Raw genomic sequence first — 17285 nt, 5'->3', positions numbered from 1 at the left:
GCCAGGTTCTGGGAGTGGGCGTTCCTCAGGCCGGCCACCTGTGCCAGCAGGCTTCATATTCTATTGATCACTATTTTACTTGAGTCAGGAGCACATGCCAAAGGTGATATACCTTGTTTTTCACTTGAGCCTGAAGCCAGACAAAGGCAAAATAAAAGTGTTGGTAGCAAACAATGGAATGTAGTACATAACCCCTGTCTGAAATATTTGAGCCACTTAAGCACAACCTGCAGAAACAATCCAGAAGGATGCCATGATCTGTTGCAAGTCTGTTAGCTGAGCTGGTTAGGATTTCTGGGAATTGTAGTTGAAGAATATTTGGGAACCCGTTTGGGAACCACTGGTTTATAGTATGAGGAGGCACTCAGAGGTTGAGGAGAATCAACATATCACATTTACCTAGTCCATTCCATGGCATAAATCATTTACTAGGACAACCAAGGTTGTTTCCCTTCCCTAACAAGGCCTGAACCTGGACGGAAATGGAGATATATGTGGGAGAGGAAAAGGAATCCACCATTGTTCTTCTTTCCTCATTAATTCATCCGGGCCTTAGCTGTTGTACCTTTGCAACAGCTGATCTTAAGACAGCTGCCACTGGAGCATCTGAAGAAATTGTTACAAAGACACCATGTAAAGACTGAGAATCAGGTGAAAATGGGAGAATTAGGAGATATTTTTCTCCTTATTTCTCTACCAGAGAGATCTGAGGCAAGCAAGTATAAATAAGATCACAATCCTACACACAAACAAATAACAAGTTGAATTCAGCAGGATGTACTTCAAAGTACATTCAAAGAATCAGGTTGTAAGCCTGTCTTGTACAGTGGGTAAGTGGGTAGCAGGATACACATTTAGCAGCCATAATGTTGTATGCAGGCTTCTAATCAAATGTCAAAGCAGCAGTTTGATGTTATGAGAAAGAGACTGGAAATCTAAAGCCAAGAGTTGTGCACACCTCATTAGGACCTAGCTATGTGGGAAGGCCAAGCTGCCGTTTCTTGGTCAGGCATGCTTACCCATTGGAAAGGGGTTTTGAGAAGGTAAGATAAAAGAGTCTTTCAAGGTGGAAGCACACAGTGACATTTTTATGAGCGCCAGTCAAGAAGGGTTCCAAGCCTTGAACAGCTCATGGCCATTACATAGCCTATTTAACAAAGAAAAATGAAGACCAGCTACAATTTATTTAGCAAATGTTTTCCTCAAAGATATTGGAGTTCGTTTATACGAAGAGTCCACATTTCCCCGATTTTCTCTTGAACTTACCTTTGATTATACAGATTAAAAATTTAAAAGTTGCTGCAAAACTTTCTTTGAAGAATGGTCAGGAAAAAGAATGGCTGGGGAACAGAACTGGGAACTGTGGTGTGCTTTAGTTTAAACAACATGCTGTAGTGCACTGGTTCTTAACCTTGGGTTACTCAGGAGTTTTGGACTGCAACTCCCAGAAGCCTTCAACACCAACTGTGCTGGCTGGGGTTTCTGGGAGTTGCAGTTCAAAAACATCCGAGTAACAAAGGTTAAGAACCACTGCTGTAGTGTGATTTGCTGTCTGAACTCCTCCCTCATCTCAGTTTTTGAGGGCATTTTTTAAAAAGTTGGAAACTTTCACAATGCTTTTAGAAATAGCTGGAAAATGTAGTCACTGATCTTGCAATTAAGACACTGTGTCCCAAGAGCAGTAAAGCAAAGCCAGAGTAAAACATCTGTATCTACATTATACAGAGTCAGGCCACTTGTCCATCTGGCCCACTACCATCCACTGTAGCTTGTAGTGATCCTGCAGGGTCATAGGTAGGATTCCTTCCTAATGCCTCTTCACTGTTCCATGGATTGCATATGCTGGAGACTGAATCTGGGGTCCTTTGGTACCCAAAGCATTTGCTCTCCCATAGCCATGGTCTCCCCTTTTAAGGGCTGGATTTAATACTCAGTTTCAGACTAAACAACAGGTGTAGAATGAAAAGAAGCTGGACAACAAGGGAAATGGAAATGTTTCTCTGTAAGGCTGCTGAATATGTGGTGATTGAGCACCCATTCAGAGTAGGAACCAGTTTCAATATTGCATAAAACTTTGAATGAAATGAATTTAGGCTTCTTTTCTTGTTTTCAACTACCAATGAATTCAGCAGGTATTTCATTACATAATTCTTTAGACAAATAGCATTATTTGTCATTTAAATTGATACCTCAAATTTAAATTAATACTAATGGATTTTAAAATACCTAATAGACTCACACTGAAGGTAATTACTTTCATTAATTTGTTATACAATATTTCAAGGCTGTCCTATAACAAAATTCATTTAAAAGTGGTATGGTCTTCTCTCATTATTTTGATTATACTATTCAAGGATATCAAGTAGTGCACTCACAAGTCTTATATTTTTTATGTTCTTGGTAACTCTGAGTATAGGAACAAAATGCTATTCTTTGCAGCATATTTAAACATCTCTGCTAAACAATTCATGCTGCTATATATTTCAGTCCAGAACTCTGCATCAGGTTTCCTTCTACACAGATCAGGTTAATATTCCTCCCTATCCATCAAACTCAGAACTCCTCTGTTTGTTAGCCATGGTGGCTAATGAGAAATATTTCCATGTGGCAGTTTCCAAGTAGTGGCTATAATAATATAAATGAGCAACTGGCCACATGAATTGTGCCTCCTGCACATTCATGGAGACCTTAACATGCAAAAGGGCTCTGAGTCATATTTGGTTAGTTCCTGAGTTGAGCCACAGATATGCAGAGCTATTTCCTAGCATAATCTATATAACTGGCATAACGTAACTGTAATTCAGACACAGAGTGCCTGAAGAACTATGGATGGAGGCTGGTAACATTGTACAGGAGGCAGCAAAAAAAATTGCAAAGAAAAGGAAATGCAAGAAAGCAAAGTGGCTGTCCAGCGAGGCCTTAGAAATAGCAGAGAAGGGAAGAGAAACAAAATGCAAGGGAGATAGGGAAAGTTACATAAAATAGACTGCTGACTTCCAAAGAATAGCAAGGCGAGACAAGAGGGCCTTCTTAAATGAACAGTGTGGCGAAATGCCAACATGTGATGTCATTCCTGCCTGTCTATCACAGAAGCTCAAAAGGGAGGAGCAGGAGGGGCAAAGTTAGAGAGACAGTTAGGGATGTGAAATGGCAGTTAGGGTTTAGGAGACAGAAGAAGAGGGTTAGTGAATTGAGCCAAGAGAGTTAAGAGAGTGAATTGAGAAGGTTAAAATATATAGAACAAGCAGGAATGAAATTATAAGTACTATAAGATAGATATTGATTAAAAGTATATAGTAGTTCAGAATAAAAGTGCTTGCAATCCCATACATAATCAAATCCTTGGTAATACCTGATACAGTTCATATGTGATTCACCTTTCTGATTTACTTGACAATAAAAGAATATTTGTTACTCAAACCTCTGATTCCTAAGTTCGATAAACCTTAGCTTCGGCAGCACACATGTATAACATATATGTAATCAGTTTTAGGAGAATAATACCTGGTGGCAGCTAGATGAAAATACGGTGTGAGCCTTTGTTAGGGCCAAAATAAACAGGGGCAACAAAGTTGTGCAAAGAAATAGAGGAAAAGAATAAAAAGGGAAAAAACAGAGATCTGTTCAAGAAAATTGGATATATTAAAGGAACATTTTGTGCAAAGATGGACAAGATAAAGGACAAAAATGGTAGGGACCTAACAGAAGCAAAAGACATCAAGAAAAGGTGGCAAGAATACACAGAGGAATTATAACAGAAACTGGTTGTTGTGGGCTTTTTGGGCTCTTTGGCTGTGTTCGGAAGGTTATTCTTCCTAACATTTCACCAGTCTCTGTGGATGGCATCTCTGGGAGCAAACTACACCGAAGCACAGAGTGCTGTCCTCTGAAGATGCTGGCTACAGAGACTGGCGAAATGTTAGGAAGAACAACCTTCAGAACGCGGCCAAAGAGCCCAAAAAACCCACAACAACCATTAGATCTTGGCCGTGAAAGTCTTCGTGAATAAATATACTAGAAAGATTTGGATGTCCCGGACAACTCAGATAGTGTGGCTGCTGAACTTCAGCCAGACATCCTGGAGAGTGAAGTCAAATGGGCCTTAGAAAGCATGGCTAACAACAAGGCCAATGAAGGTGATGGCATTCCAGTGGAACTATTTAAAATCTTAAAAGATGACGCTGTTAAGGTGCTACACTCAATATGCAAGCAAGTTTGGAAAACTCAGCAGTGGCCACAGGATTGGAAAAGATCAGTCTACATCCCAATCCCAAAGAAGGGCAGTGCCAAAGAATGCTCCAACTACTGTACAATTGTGGTAGCAAGGTTATGATCAAAATCCTCCAAGGTAGGCTTCATGGATCCCTTCATGGATTGCTGCCTTGTCGTGGCGAAGGGGCTTGAGTAACTCAGAAAAGCTATGGGCTATGCCGTGCAGGGACACCCAAGACGGACAGGTTATAGTGGAGAGTTCCGACTAAACGCAATCCACCTGGAGTAGGGACTGGCAATGCCACTCCAGTATCTTTGCCAAGAATGCCCCATGATCAGAAACAAAAGGCTAAAAGATATGACGCTGGAAGATGGGACCCTCAGGTCGGAAGGCGTCCAACATGCTACTGAGGAAGAGTGGAGGACAAGTACAAGTAGCTCCAGAGCTAATGAAGTGGTTGGGCCAAAGCCGAAAGGACGCTCAGCTGTGGACGTGCCTGGAAGTGAAAGGAAAATCCAATGCTGCAAAGAAAAATACTGCATAGGAACCTGGAATGTAAGATCTATGAACGTTGGGAAGCTGGAGGTGGTCAAACAGGAGATGGCAAGAATAAACATCGACATCCTGGGCATCAGTGAACTAAAATGGACAGGAATGGGCAAATTCAGCTCAGATGATTATCATATCTACTATTGTGGGCAAGAATCCCGTAGAAGGAATGGAGTAGCCTTCATAGTCAACAAAAGAGTGGGAAAAGCTGTAATGGGATACAATCTCAAAAATGATAGAATGATGTCAATACGAATCCAAGGCAGACCTTTCAACATCACAATAATCCAAGTTTATGCACCAACCACCACTGCTGAGGAGACTGAAATTGAACAGTTTTATGAAGATTTACAACACCTTCTAGAACTGACACCAAAGAAAGATGTTCTTCTCATTCTAGGGGACTGGAATGCTAAAGTAGGGAGCCAAGAGATAAAGGGTATAACAGGGAAGTTTGGCCTTGGAGTTCAGAATGAAGCAGGACAAAGGCTAATAGAGTTTTGTCAAGAGAATAAGCTGGTCATCACAAACACTCTTTTCCAACAACACAAGAGGCGACTCTATACATGGAAATCACCAGATGGGCAATATCGAAATCAGATTGATTATATTCTCTGCAGCCAAAGATGGAGAAGCTCTATACAGTCAGCAAAAACAAGACCTGGAGCTGACTGCGGCTCTGATCATCAGCTTCTCATAGAAAAATTCAAGCTTAGACTGAAGAGAGTAGGAAAAACCACTGGGCCACTCAGGTATAATCTAAACCAAATCCCCTATGAGTACACAGTGGAAGTAAAGAACAGATTTAAGGAACTAGATTTGGTGGACAGAGTGCCTGAAGAACTTTGGATAGAGGCTCGTAACATTGTCCAGGAGGCAGCAACAAAAACCATCCCAAAGAAAAGGAAATGCAAGAAAGCAAAATGGCTGTCCAACGAGGCCTTAGAAATAGCAGAGAGGAGAAGGGAAGCAAAATGCAAGGGAGATAGGGAAAGTTACAGAAAATTGCATACAGACTTCCAAAGAATAGCAAGGAGAGACAAGAGGGCCTTCTTAAATGAACAATGCAAAGAAATAGAGGAAAATAACAGAAAAGGAAAAACCAGAGATCTGTTCAGGAAAATTGGAGATATTAGAGGAACATTTCGTGCAAAGATGGACATGATAAAGGACAAAAATGGGAGGGACCTAACAGAAGCAGAAGACATCAAGAAGAGGTGGCAAGAATACACAGAGGAATTATATCAGAAAGATGTGGATATCCCGGACAACCCAGACAATGTAGTTGCTGACCTTGAGCCAGACATCCTGGAGAGTGAAGTCAAGTGGGCCTTAGAAAGCCTGGCTAACATCAAGGCCAGTGGAGGTGATGGCATTCCAGTTGAACTATTTAAAATCTTGAAAGATGATGCTGTTAAGGTGCTACATTCAATATGCCAGCAAGTTTGGAAAACCCAACAGTGGCCAGAGGATTGGAAAAGATCAGTCTACATCCCAATCCCAAAGAAAGGCAGTGCCAAAGAATGCTCCAACTACCGCACAATTGCACTAATTTCAAACGCTAGCAAGGTTATGCTCAAAATCCTCCAAGGTAGGCTTCAGCAGTATGTGGACCGAGAACTCCCAGAAGTACAAGCTGGATTCTGAAGAGGCAGAGGCACTCGAGACCAAATTGCTAACTTGCGCTGGATTATGGAGAAAGCCGGAGAGTTCCAGAAAAACATCTACTTCTGCTTCATTGACTATGCAAAAGCCTTTGACTGTGTGGACCACAACAAACTATGGCAAGTTCTTAAAGAAATGGGAGTGCCTGACCACCTTATCTATCTACTGAGAAACCTATATGTGGGACAGGAAGCAACAGTTAGAACTGGATATGGAACAACTGATTGGTTCAAAATTGGGAAAGGAGTACGACAAGGCTGTATATTGTCTCCCAGCTTATTCAACTTATATGCAGAATACATCATGCGGAAGGCTGGACTGGAGGAATCCCAAGCCGGAATTAAGATTGCCAGAAGAAATATCAACAACCTCCGATATGCAGATGACACCACTCTGATGGCAGAAAGTGAGGAGGAATTAAAGAACCTTGTAATGAGGGTGAAAGAAGAGAGTGCAAAAAATGGTCTGAAACTCAACATCAAAAAAACAAAGATCATGGCCACTGGTCCCATCACCTCCTGGGAAATAGAAGGGGAAGATATGGAGGCAGTGACAGATTTTATTTTCCTGGGCTCCATGATCACTGCAGATGGAGACAGCAGCCACGAAATTAAAAGACGCCTGCTTCTTGGGAGGAAAGCAATGACAAATCTTGACAGCATGTTAAAAAGCAGAGACATCACCTTGCCAAGAAAAGTCCGAATAGTCAAAGCTATGGCTTTTCCTGTCGTGATGTATGGAAGTGAGAGCTGGACCATAAAGAAAGCAGACCGCCGAAGAATTGATGCCTTTGAATTGTGGTGCTGGAGGAGACTCTTGAGAATCCCCTGGACTGCAAGGAGAACAAACCTATCAATTCTAAAGGAAATCAACCCTGAGTGCTCACTGGAAGGACAGATCCTGAAGCTGAGCTCCAGTACTTTGGCCATCTAATGAGAAGAAAAGACTCCCTGGAAAAGACCCTGATGTTGGGAAAGTGTGATGGCAAGAGGAGAAGGGGACGACCGAGGATGAGATGGTTGGACAGTGTCATTGAAGCAACCAACATGAATTTGACACAACTCCGGGAGGCGGTGGAAGATAGGAGGGCCTGGCGTGCTCTGGTCCATGGGGTCACGAAGAGTCGGACACGACTAAACAACTAAACGTCACGTCACGTCAGGCTTCAGCAGTATGTGGACCAAGAACTCCCAGAAGTACAAGCTGGATTTCGAAGGGGCAGAGGAACTAGAGACCAAATTGCTAACATACGCTGGATTATGGAGAAAGCCAGAGAGTTCCAGAAAAACATCGACTTCTGCTTCATTGACTACGCAAAAGCCTTTGACTGTGTGGACCACAGCAAACTATGGCAAGTTCTTAAAGAAATGGGAGTGCCTGACCACCTTATCTATCTCCTGAGAAATGTATATGTGGGAGAGGAAGCAACAGTTAGAACTGGATATGGAACAACGGATTGGTTCAAAATTGGGAAAGGAGTACGACAAGGTTGTATATTGTCTCCCAGCGTATTTAACTTATATGCAGAATACATCATGCGAAAGGCTGGACTGGAGGAATCCCAAGGTGGAATTAAGATTGCCAGAAGAAATATCAACAACCTCAGATATGCAGATGATACCACTCTGATGGCAGAAAGTGAGGAGGAGTTAAAGAACTTCTTAATGAGGGTGAAAGAGGAGAGCACCAAAAATGGTCTGAAGATCAACATAAAAAAAAACAACACCTAAGATCACGGCCATTGGTACCATCATCTCCTGGCAAACAGAAGGTGAAGATATGGAGGCAGTGACAGATTTTACCTTCTTGGGTTCCATGATCACTGCAGATGGTGACAGCAGCCACGAAATTAAAAGACGCCTGCTTCTTGGGAGGAAAGCGATGGCAAACCTAGACGGCATTGTATTTTAATTTTCCACAGTTTTTATTTATTTATTTATTTATTAAATTTATACCCCGCCCCTCTAGACCCATGTCTACTCGGGGCGGCTTACAACATAAAATAAATCAATATAATATATATATAATCATTAAAAATTTTCAAGTTTGTAAGTTCTGAGAGAGACGGAGAGAGGGAGAGAGAGAGAGAGAGAGCAAAGAAATTTATTTTACGAACTCTGAGACAACTTTCTATGCAATTATTCCAAACAGAGATATTAGATTGAAAAAGCATGTATGACGGCATTATCTGAAAGGCTGTGTAAACAAGCTTGGGTCCCTTTACTGAGAGAAAGGTAAGTTATAAACAAAATAAATACAGGAAATTAATTAATGAGGCATATTTTCCCAGCATGTAAATTGACAGTAGAACCTACTGTCTATATCTGATCTATGTGCCTAGAATAGAGTCTAATTATGTTATAGATACAATTGAAGAAAACGAGTCTGAGAAGAGGCTTTTTCGCTCTAATGAAATATAGGGTTTTTTTAATATTGATGATTTACACCAAAGGAAAATGTTTTGCAATTAATGCCAGTGCTCACAACAGCCATGATATCATCTGATGAGATCTGCTACAGAGGTATGAATTTCAAATACCACCAAGTATTCTACAAACCTTTGGTTTAGTAAAACCTCTGTATATGTAATCAAGTATGATTTGTCCAAGAGACATAGTCAAATGTATTTATTTACATGCATGCTGCAGAAGTGATTATTTTTAAAGCTTCGTTTTCATAATCTTTATGATGTTTCCCTAAATACAGCTGTTTCTGCTGTATCATTTTACAATATAATTCAGCCATACAGCATTAAGGATATAGTTTGTGAAATTGGCTGTAAATTAGGAACCTGGCAAATTTTTCTCTATTACTTAATTTGTATCCTAAGACAGAAATTATGAGAAGATCCATTTGATTTTAATAGCTGAATGATCTTTAATATGGATACAAGAAACTTTCCATTCTTCAGTGAGTGAGAGGCACTTATCTGCAAGATCTCTTTAAACTTTTTGGTGGCTTGCAAATAGATCTGGTATCCTTTTCCAATACAACTTTACTGCAGTGATTCTCCCTGTTGTAATAAATCATTTCACACCTATCATGTGGATGTACACATATCTTACGATTTAAGAGTTTGTATTAATACTAAGAGAATATCACTTCCCAGTGGAACCTGCTATTACATTCTCCAGCTGCAAGACGGGAAGTCCTCTGGGTTCTGTAACTGTCTGAAGGTACTGTCAAATTTTACATACTATCTTCACGGCCCTAAGCTAGAAAGCATCTGCCCATGAAGTAAAATTTAATGAATGGATTTGCCCTGCAATGTGTCTAAAAACTGGAAGATCATGAAATTTATAGAACAGCGATAAAAGGATGGAGTTGAAGAGACTTTGTTGCATTTCTCACATTGGCCTAAAGAAAACTGGTAGTTTTATTTAAGATGACCAACGTTTGATAGAAAACAAGGTCTATATGCATGCTTGAAAATACACAGATCTATACACAGATAAATCCAAACTTCATTCTTCAGCAATACATTATTCCATATACAAAGCATATTGTGGGTGATCATGGAACAAAGGAGGGTGAATTGCCTTAGAGAGAGAACAAAGGAGTCGACAGCGAAAGTCTGAGCCAGCGGAGCCAACTGCCAATACCCTGAGAGCTCTTTTATTGACTTAGCATGATTACATAGTATGTTATGAGAGAAACAGGTAGGATACTAGTTACCTAATCATAACTAAGATTGGCTAAAATAACACTTTGATCTTATGCTCTACCTCACAGCGAAAGGGCAGAAGAGGGGGCTACCCTGCCTGCTGGCAGTCGCCGCATCCTGCCAGGAGTGTATGCATGTCACTGAAGCAGAATGCAGCTACAGCCTTTAAGCAGAAGTTTCCCACAGCATATCTTTATTACAAGCATGAAGAGTTATTTGAAGATAACAGATCAACAGCGTTTATTGTACTAAACACTGGTACTTGACTGGAAGTTTTTAAAAAAATCCTCCATCTGCAATGCAATATGATTAACAGAGAACAACTGAGCCTCTGGAATCAGTGAGATTTCCCCCCAAATATTAAAGCTAATGGAAGAGAATTGCTTATATGTTTTGGTGAATCTTTTCAATCAATCCACAGGAATCATTTGTAGAATCAGGCTTAGATTTACTTTTATTAGTCCACTCCAAAAGGAAAATGCTAAACTTTGCAGGAAATAAATAATAAACTTAACAAACCATTTTCTTAGAGGTTTTTTAAAATATACATGGCAAAATTTGTAAGATAGGTGAAAATAGATTGGAGACACATAATTTGAATTTAGATGAGGATTTGGATCCAGATATTCTACCTACATGTACTTAGGAAGTGATGCCATGATATGAAGAAATATATGTACTGCAACTGGCACAGAACCGGGCTGCACAGCTGGTAAGTGGTGCCGCTGCATGGACTCATATCATGGCAGTTCTGAAAAACCACCTGGATAAAAAGGGGCAGCAGGCTGCCGGTTGCTGCTCAGGCCCAATTGAAAGTGCTTACTTTGATATATAAAGTGCTAAACGGCTTAGGACCTGGTTACTTAAAGGACACCTTCTTCCATATGAGCCTGCCCGTCCTCTAAAATCAGGCCAGGAGGCCCTTCTGAAAGTGCCATCCCTGAAAGAGGTGAGGGGGATGGCATGTCGAAATAGGGCCTTCTTGGCTATTGCACCCCCAACTTTGGAACACCCTCCCTATAGAGAGCCGCCTGGCTCCAACACTTTTAGCTTTTTGGCGCCGGGCAAAGACATTTTAATTAAATAGTATTCTTTAGCTGGGCATATGAGCAGCAGGATTTGTTAATATCAATGTTTTAATGATTGTTTTTAATATAGGATATTATTATAATATTGCTTATTTTTAATGCTTTTAAAGTTTTAATATTGTTGTATGTTGCTCAGAGACTGCTGGTAATGGCGCGGCTAAAAAATCTTGCAAACAAACAAACATGTCTTGATTATCTGCTTGAAAATGCAAAACATCTCTTTCATTACACAGCCTCTATCATTAGCAGATTGGCATTGCAAATATTCCACAGTGAATCAATTTCAACACACACCAAATAATTCACATGGAGACTTCTTACCTGAGCTGGCTTCTTCTGGACAACCTGTTGTGGCTACACAGACATATACACACAAAGAGAGAGAGAGAGAGAGAGAGAAAGATAAAATATTTATATATTTTACGTGAATGAAATGTGCTTCTTTTTTGGATGTAGTGTAACATATGCGTGAAAATACGCAATTTGATATGATTAGGATTATATATACATATCTCTGCTCAGAACTACACATTTCTGCATTTCTGTGTAGAGCAGATTAATGAGGAATAGATAACATTTACAGTACAAGGTCCGCATTGATAACATAGTTGAGGAGGGCATAGATTGTTTGCACATTCCTACACTTAGTTCAGTTCAGCAATACATAATTTCCCTGATGATAATGTATGGAAAAAAATACTATTAAGACAGGTTTGTGCAGCAGAAGGCATTGTTCCTCTTCACAGAATTCAAACTGATGAACTTAAGAAACACTAGTAAAGCAATACCATACAGAGTCTTAAAGAGTCCTGAAATGATGCATTGCATTGGGTGACAACTATTTTTGTGGCCATTCAGCACTTATATGGTGCACCATGTTTAGGAGTTACCAGGCCTGATCCATCAGCAGCAGTCAAAAGGGAATCAAGAATCTGAGCTGAAGAACATACACAATACACTAGCATCAAGAAGTCCACATTGCTCAAGCAAAGCCATGTCTCCAAAAGAAAGCCTCTCATACCCCTTCCTATTTAAGAAGAACCAATATCTAGGGCCAATCCTGAACCTAAGAAGACCTCACCAGCCCATAATGGAAATGGGCAACTATTTTTCTATCAAGGGACTCTTTCTCTTGGGGTAAACCTGTCAGGATTCACATGCAGGTGAAAGGACAAGGAGGCAAGTAATAGGGCAGGGTGAGAGTCAGAAGTGAGGTGCTCCATTGTATTCTCTTTTATTTCTCTGCCACACTCTTTTCTATTTCATTACAGTCCCTCCAAAACTCCCTCATTGCCAACCTCACATGGTGGACCACTGGAGAATTGAGAAGCTGCTCTTCCACAGGCCTGAACTCACTGGCAGAGTGTTTTGAAATTAGGCCAACAGCTATTTGAGGTCAGGATGAAATCTGCAGACTCCCCACCCTTGTACCAGAACATGCCCCTAATGCTACTCTGGTGGTTCATCACATGAGTCTGCGGCACACAGAGCTAAGGAGAAGACCCCTAAGCTAGAAGCCCCTAACAGGGGCTTGTGGACTGAGCATAAGAGGGGGTTTTTTAGCACACACTCTGCCCCCTGCTTATCATTCAGACCAAGTAGAGCCACACAAATAATTCAGAATTGTGTCACCCACTTGACCATAGCCAACTGCTCATGACCAGTTTTGCTTCCACAGTTAACAGCAGACCTGCATGAAAAGATATTAATGATACTGTAAAATTGCACTGAGATTTTTCAGGTCTTTTAGCATCCTTTATGATAATACGACTAAATAACAAATGATAATACACAACCTTATAAAGTCTAGTCAACTCCTTTCTGCTCTTCCACTGGTACATGGGTTTTACGGATAATGTGATATTTTTTGTTGTTGTTGTTTACTCATTAAGTCATGTCCGACTCTTCATGACCTCATGGACCAGAGCATGACAGGCCCTCTTGTCTTCCACTGCCTCCCGGGGTTTGGTCAAATTCATGTAGGTCGCTTCGGTGACATTGTCCAACCATCTTGTCCTCTGTCGTCCCTTTCTCCTCTTACTTCCACACTTTCCCAACATCAGGGTTTTTTCCCAGGGTGTCTTCTTTCCTTTTAAAGATATTATTTGGCCAAGTCTATATGCTGATCTCCTGGAGAGTGTTTTCCACTTGGATGTTGTGAAGAGGTTTTTCTTTACCATGGAAAGGAACCTACAATCACCCACCACTGTTGTCTTCTCTAAACGTCGAGGCCTTTTGTGTTTCAGAGCTCACCAGTGCATTCTTTTTTTCTTAGAGTCTACCAAACCGTTGATTTGGCCACTGCTAATATTTCTGTTATTTCTCTGATGGGTATTTTCCTTACTTCCTCCCTCCCTTCTTTCCTTCCTTCGCAGCCTAAGTATGGCCTGTTTCACTTGCATTGAGAAGTCCTTTGTAGCCATATTGTGGGTTCACAGCAACTGCTTCCAAATGTGATTGCCAAACCTGGAATCAACTCTAGACCTTTTACCTGCTTAAGGGATGATGAAATAATGAAGGAATTTCCCACACTTGTCTATGAAACAGCTTTGGAGTCAATTGTCCAATTACTGTACTTTCAGTCCCTTTAAAATGAGAGGCTACATATTAAAAAGCTGTAATTCCTAAACTGTTCCTCCAATTTGGATGTGGCAAATTGAAGGGCAAGATATGGAGGCAGTGACAGATTTTACTTTCTTGGGCTCCATGATCACTGCAGATGGTGACAGCAGCCACGAAATTAAAAGACGCCTGATTCTTGGGAGGAAAGCAATGACAAACCTAGACAGCATCTTAAAAAGCAGGGACATCACCTTGTCGACAAAGGTCCACATAGTCAAAGCTATGGTTTTTCCAGTAGTGATGTATGGAAGTGAGAGCTGGACCATAAAGAAAGCTGACCACCGAAGAATTGATGCTTCTGAATTGTGGTGCTGGAGGAGATTCTTGAGAGTCCCCCGGAATGCAAGGAGAACAAACCTATCCATTTTGAAGGAAATCAACCCTGAGTGCTCACTGGAAGGACAGATCCTGAAGCTGAGGCTTTAATATTTGGCCATCTAATGAGGAGAGAAATCTCCTTGGAAACAACCCTAACGTTGGGAAAGAGTGAAGGCAAGAGGAGAAGGGGGGACAGAGGATGAGATGGTTGGACAGTGTCATCAAAGCTACCAACATGACTTTGACCCAACTCCGGGAGGCAGTGGAAGACAGGAGGACCTGGTGTGCTCTGGTTCATGGGGTCACGAACAGTTGGACACGATTTAATGACTAAACAACAAAAAACCCTCAACTATAACTTAAATTTATTTTGGTAAACAGCCGAAATAACAAAACTTGTATGTGTCCAATTATTTCCAAACCTAACTGTATTTACTGATACCAGAGAAGGAATTACTCCAGGATTGCAGAATAAATTCCAGCCCTATGAAGGGGACTTCTTATTCAAACAGAGCACTCATTCATTCACAACTACTCTTCAGTTCAATGAAAGCCTACACAATTCCCTTCATGCCAAAGTGATACCATGATATATATCAAGGGCAAAATTCTCTCTTGTTGCATATCAACAGCTGCACTAAAAGATCTCTTCCCTGATTAAAACCTCAAAGATGTGCATCCAAGTGGTAGTTTTCCATTATAAAATCAGAGACAGTGCATGTTTGTGTGTGTGTGTGCGCGCGCGCACACACACACTCAAAAATATATGGTTTTGTTCATTCTAATCAATGAGTTGATTAGAATATAAAAATGAGTGACATTTGTGGTGGTATAAATCTTTTTTTGGCTGAATTGAAATAGCCAAGAAAAGCATTAAAATTTCTGAGCATATGTGTGGATGTGTGTGGGAAAAAGAGAGAATGAGAAAGAAGATGGAAAGTTTATAGTTCTGTCTGTTTAAGATCACAAGTCCATGCTTTTAAAATTGCAAGCCGTAATCTAGCTGGCAAAACTACTACTAGCATTTCAGACAGCTGAAGGCCTGAATGAGTAAGATTCATATAAACTTTGGTCTGCATCCAATCAGTCAAAGTACAGTGTTTTCCTTTTGCATTTTTCATGAATGGCCACAGTATTGTGCCTCGGCCATTCATAAAAATAAAAACAAACCAAAACAAACAAACACAAAAATGTTCTGGGTCCAGTCTGGAGCCACTGGGTGCCAGAGGCTGAGAAAACATACTGGCAGCTCCAACTCCAAACAGCACTGAAGTATTCTGGGATCTGCTTGGTGGTCTGTAAACTATGAAGTGCTGTGTGGAAGGGCAGCTGGTAGAATTACTGTGACACATACTAGGCAGCGAGCCAGAGCTGGCCTATTTTCAGACATTGTCTTTCCTCTCATTGAAGTGTCAGGACCTAATTCATGGAAAATTTGGTGAGTTGGCAGCTGTTCCAGAAGATTTCATTGAGCTATAGTGTGCAGGAGTCACATGAATGTAGAATACTCAGCCAAGAAATAGGGGGATTTCTGAGCAGTAGAAACCAGTCAGCTTAGAAAAATGCACGCGGGGGTTTGATGTGGTTTTTGAATAAAAATGTATACAGGTGTCATCAGCAGAACAAAAAAGCAAGAAGGCATGATAATGATCAAAACTGTTAAAAAGATGTAGGCTTTTGAAAGGCACAGCCTTGTGTCAGCAACACTCATATCCTGAAGGGTTTCGAAAGTGTGCTCAGCTCAAGGTTTGTATTGAGTGCACTGAGAGACGGCACACTTTTAGAGGGAAAAGAGAAGGGAAAGAGAAAAGACTAAACATGGAAATGGTGCTTGCCACTTCTTTCCCCTTGCCTAAAGGTTTTGCATGCTGACCGATTTGGGAGGCAGGTGAGTGGAGCAGGAAAGCTATTTCTCACATGCTGGATTAGTGGACAATGGCTAGCATCCTTTTGCTAGTCTCAGCTAAAGGACAGACCTGCTGAATCTATTGGTGAATTAGAACTCAAAACTTGTATAAATCCTATTGGGTTAGTTGCTCTACTCTAGCAGATATCCAGTGTGATGTAGTGGGCAGAATGGCAGAGAAGGACTCAAGAGGCCTGCGTTCGAATCCCCACTCACTGGGGGTGTGAAACTGGTAAAACCACTCCATAAATATCTCACTTACCTTGAAAGCCTTTTTTAGGGCTGCTATAAGTTAGTTCTGACTTGAGAGCACATAAAAACAACAGCAACAGTCCCTAGCAGTAAGATACTAGCCACGGAATGCTAATAATCTTGTCACATTTTTGAAAAGTTTTTCCGTTTGTCCTGAAAGGTCTCCAAAACAGTAAAGAGAAAAAAACACACAACTTTTTGTCTTGATCCTACTCATATTCCAACTTAAATAACTGGTAAGTTATAGTCTCACGGTGGTTCACGCATTTGCTGGACTCTTTAATAAAGTGTGTTAGATAATTTCAACTACCTAATTCTTTCCTTTGACTAAACTGTTACAAATACATGAGAAAGTTTGTCTACTTAGGCCCAAATACTTACAAAATGCTACCTACTAAAACACTTACATTTACATGGGTACCATTATTTCTCCGACTCCAACTTTCTTTAATGCCTGATATTAAGCATTTTGTAGACTCCTCTGTCATTTATATATTTATTATTTATTTATTTGATTTATACCCCACCTATCTGGACCATCAGACCACTCTAGGCGGCTTCCAATACAAAATCAGACAATAAAACACAGACAAGTACATGATGATGTTAAGTGCATCACATAAACTTCAACTGTCACATCAGGCTATGAACTAAATAACTCATTTGTTGTCCACTGGGCCTAAAATAACACACAGTGAAGCAGATGATCTTTCTCCTCAGGCAGGATTTCCTTTAAATCAGAGGTCGTCAACCCCCGGTGCCGTCCCATGGCCTGAGCCAGACTGGGCCGCAAAGACAGACCTCCCCCCCACATGCACTCCCCTCCCCACAGCTGCTTTGTGCATGTGCCACTGCTGGCGTCAGCACTCCCCCACCTCTTCACACATGCGCCCGAGTGCCCGTGCCACACGCACACAGCCTTAAGAACCCTAATTAGGAGGAAAGCCGGGAACAAATGGAAAGGCGGTGAAAAGAGACAGGCACTGGGGGCGTCCCAGGGCGGGCTGG

At 41.1% G+C, this 17285-nt stretch overlaps 1 protein-coding gene across 2 annotated transcripts in view; it reads right to left on the bottom strand.

Moving 5' to 3' along the window:
- HMGA2 (high mobility group AT-hook 2) overlaps positions 1 to 17285 on the bottom strand; it is a 188732-nt gene that overhangs the window by 29030 nt on the left and 142417 nt on the right. For both annotated transcript variants that reach the window (XM_073000409.2, XM_073000410.2), the window contains exon 4: positions 11501 to 11533. In XM_073000409.2, the coding sequence (XP_072856510.1) occupies positions 11501 to 11533 (33 nt within the window). The remainder of the gene's footprint in view (positions 1 to 11500; positions 11534 to 17285) is intronic.

The sequence above is a fragment of the Pogona vitticeps genome, chromosome 5 (assembly GCF_051106095.1).
Source record: "Pogona vitticeps strain Pit_001003342236 chromosome 5, PviZW2.1, whole genome shotgun sequence".
Taxonomy (NCBI): domain Eukaryota; kingdom Metazoa; phylum Chordata; class Lepidosauria; order Squamata; family Agamidae; genus Pogona; species Pogona vitticeps.
This window is presented reverse-complemented; position numbering and strand designations above follow the sequence as displayed.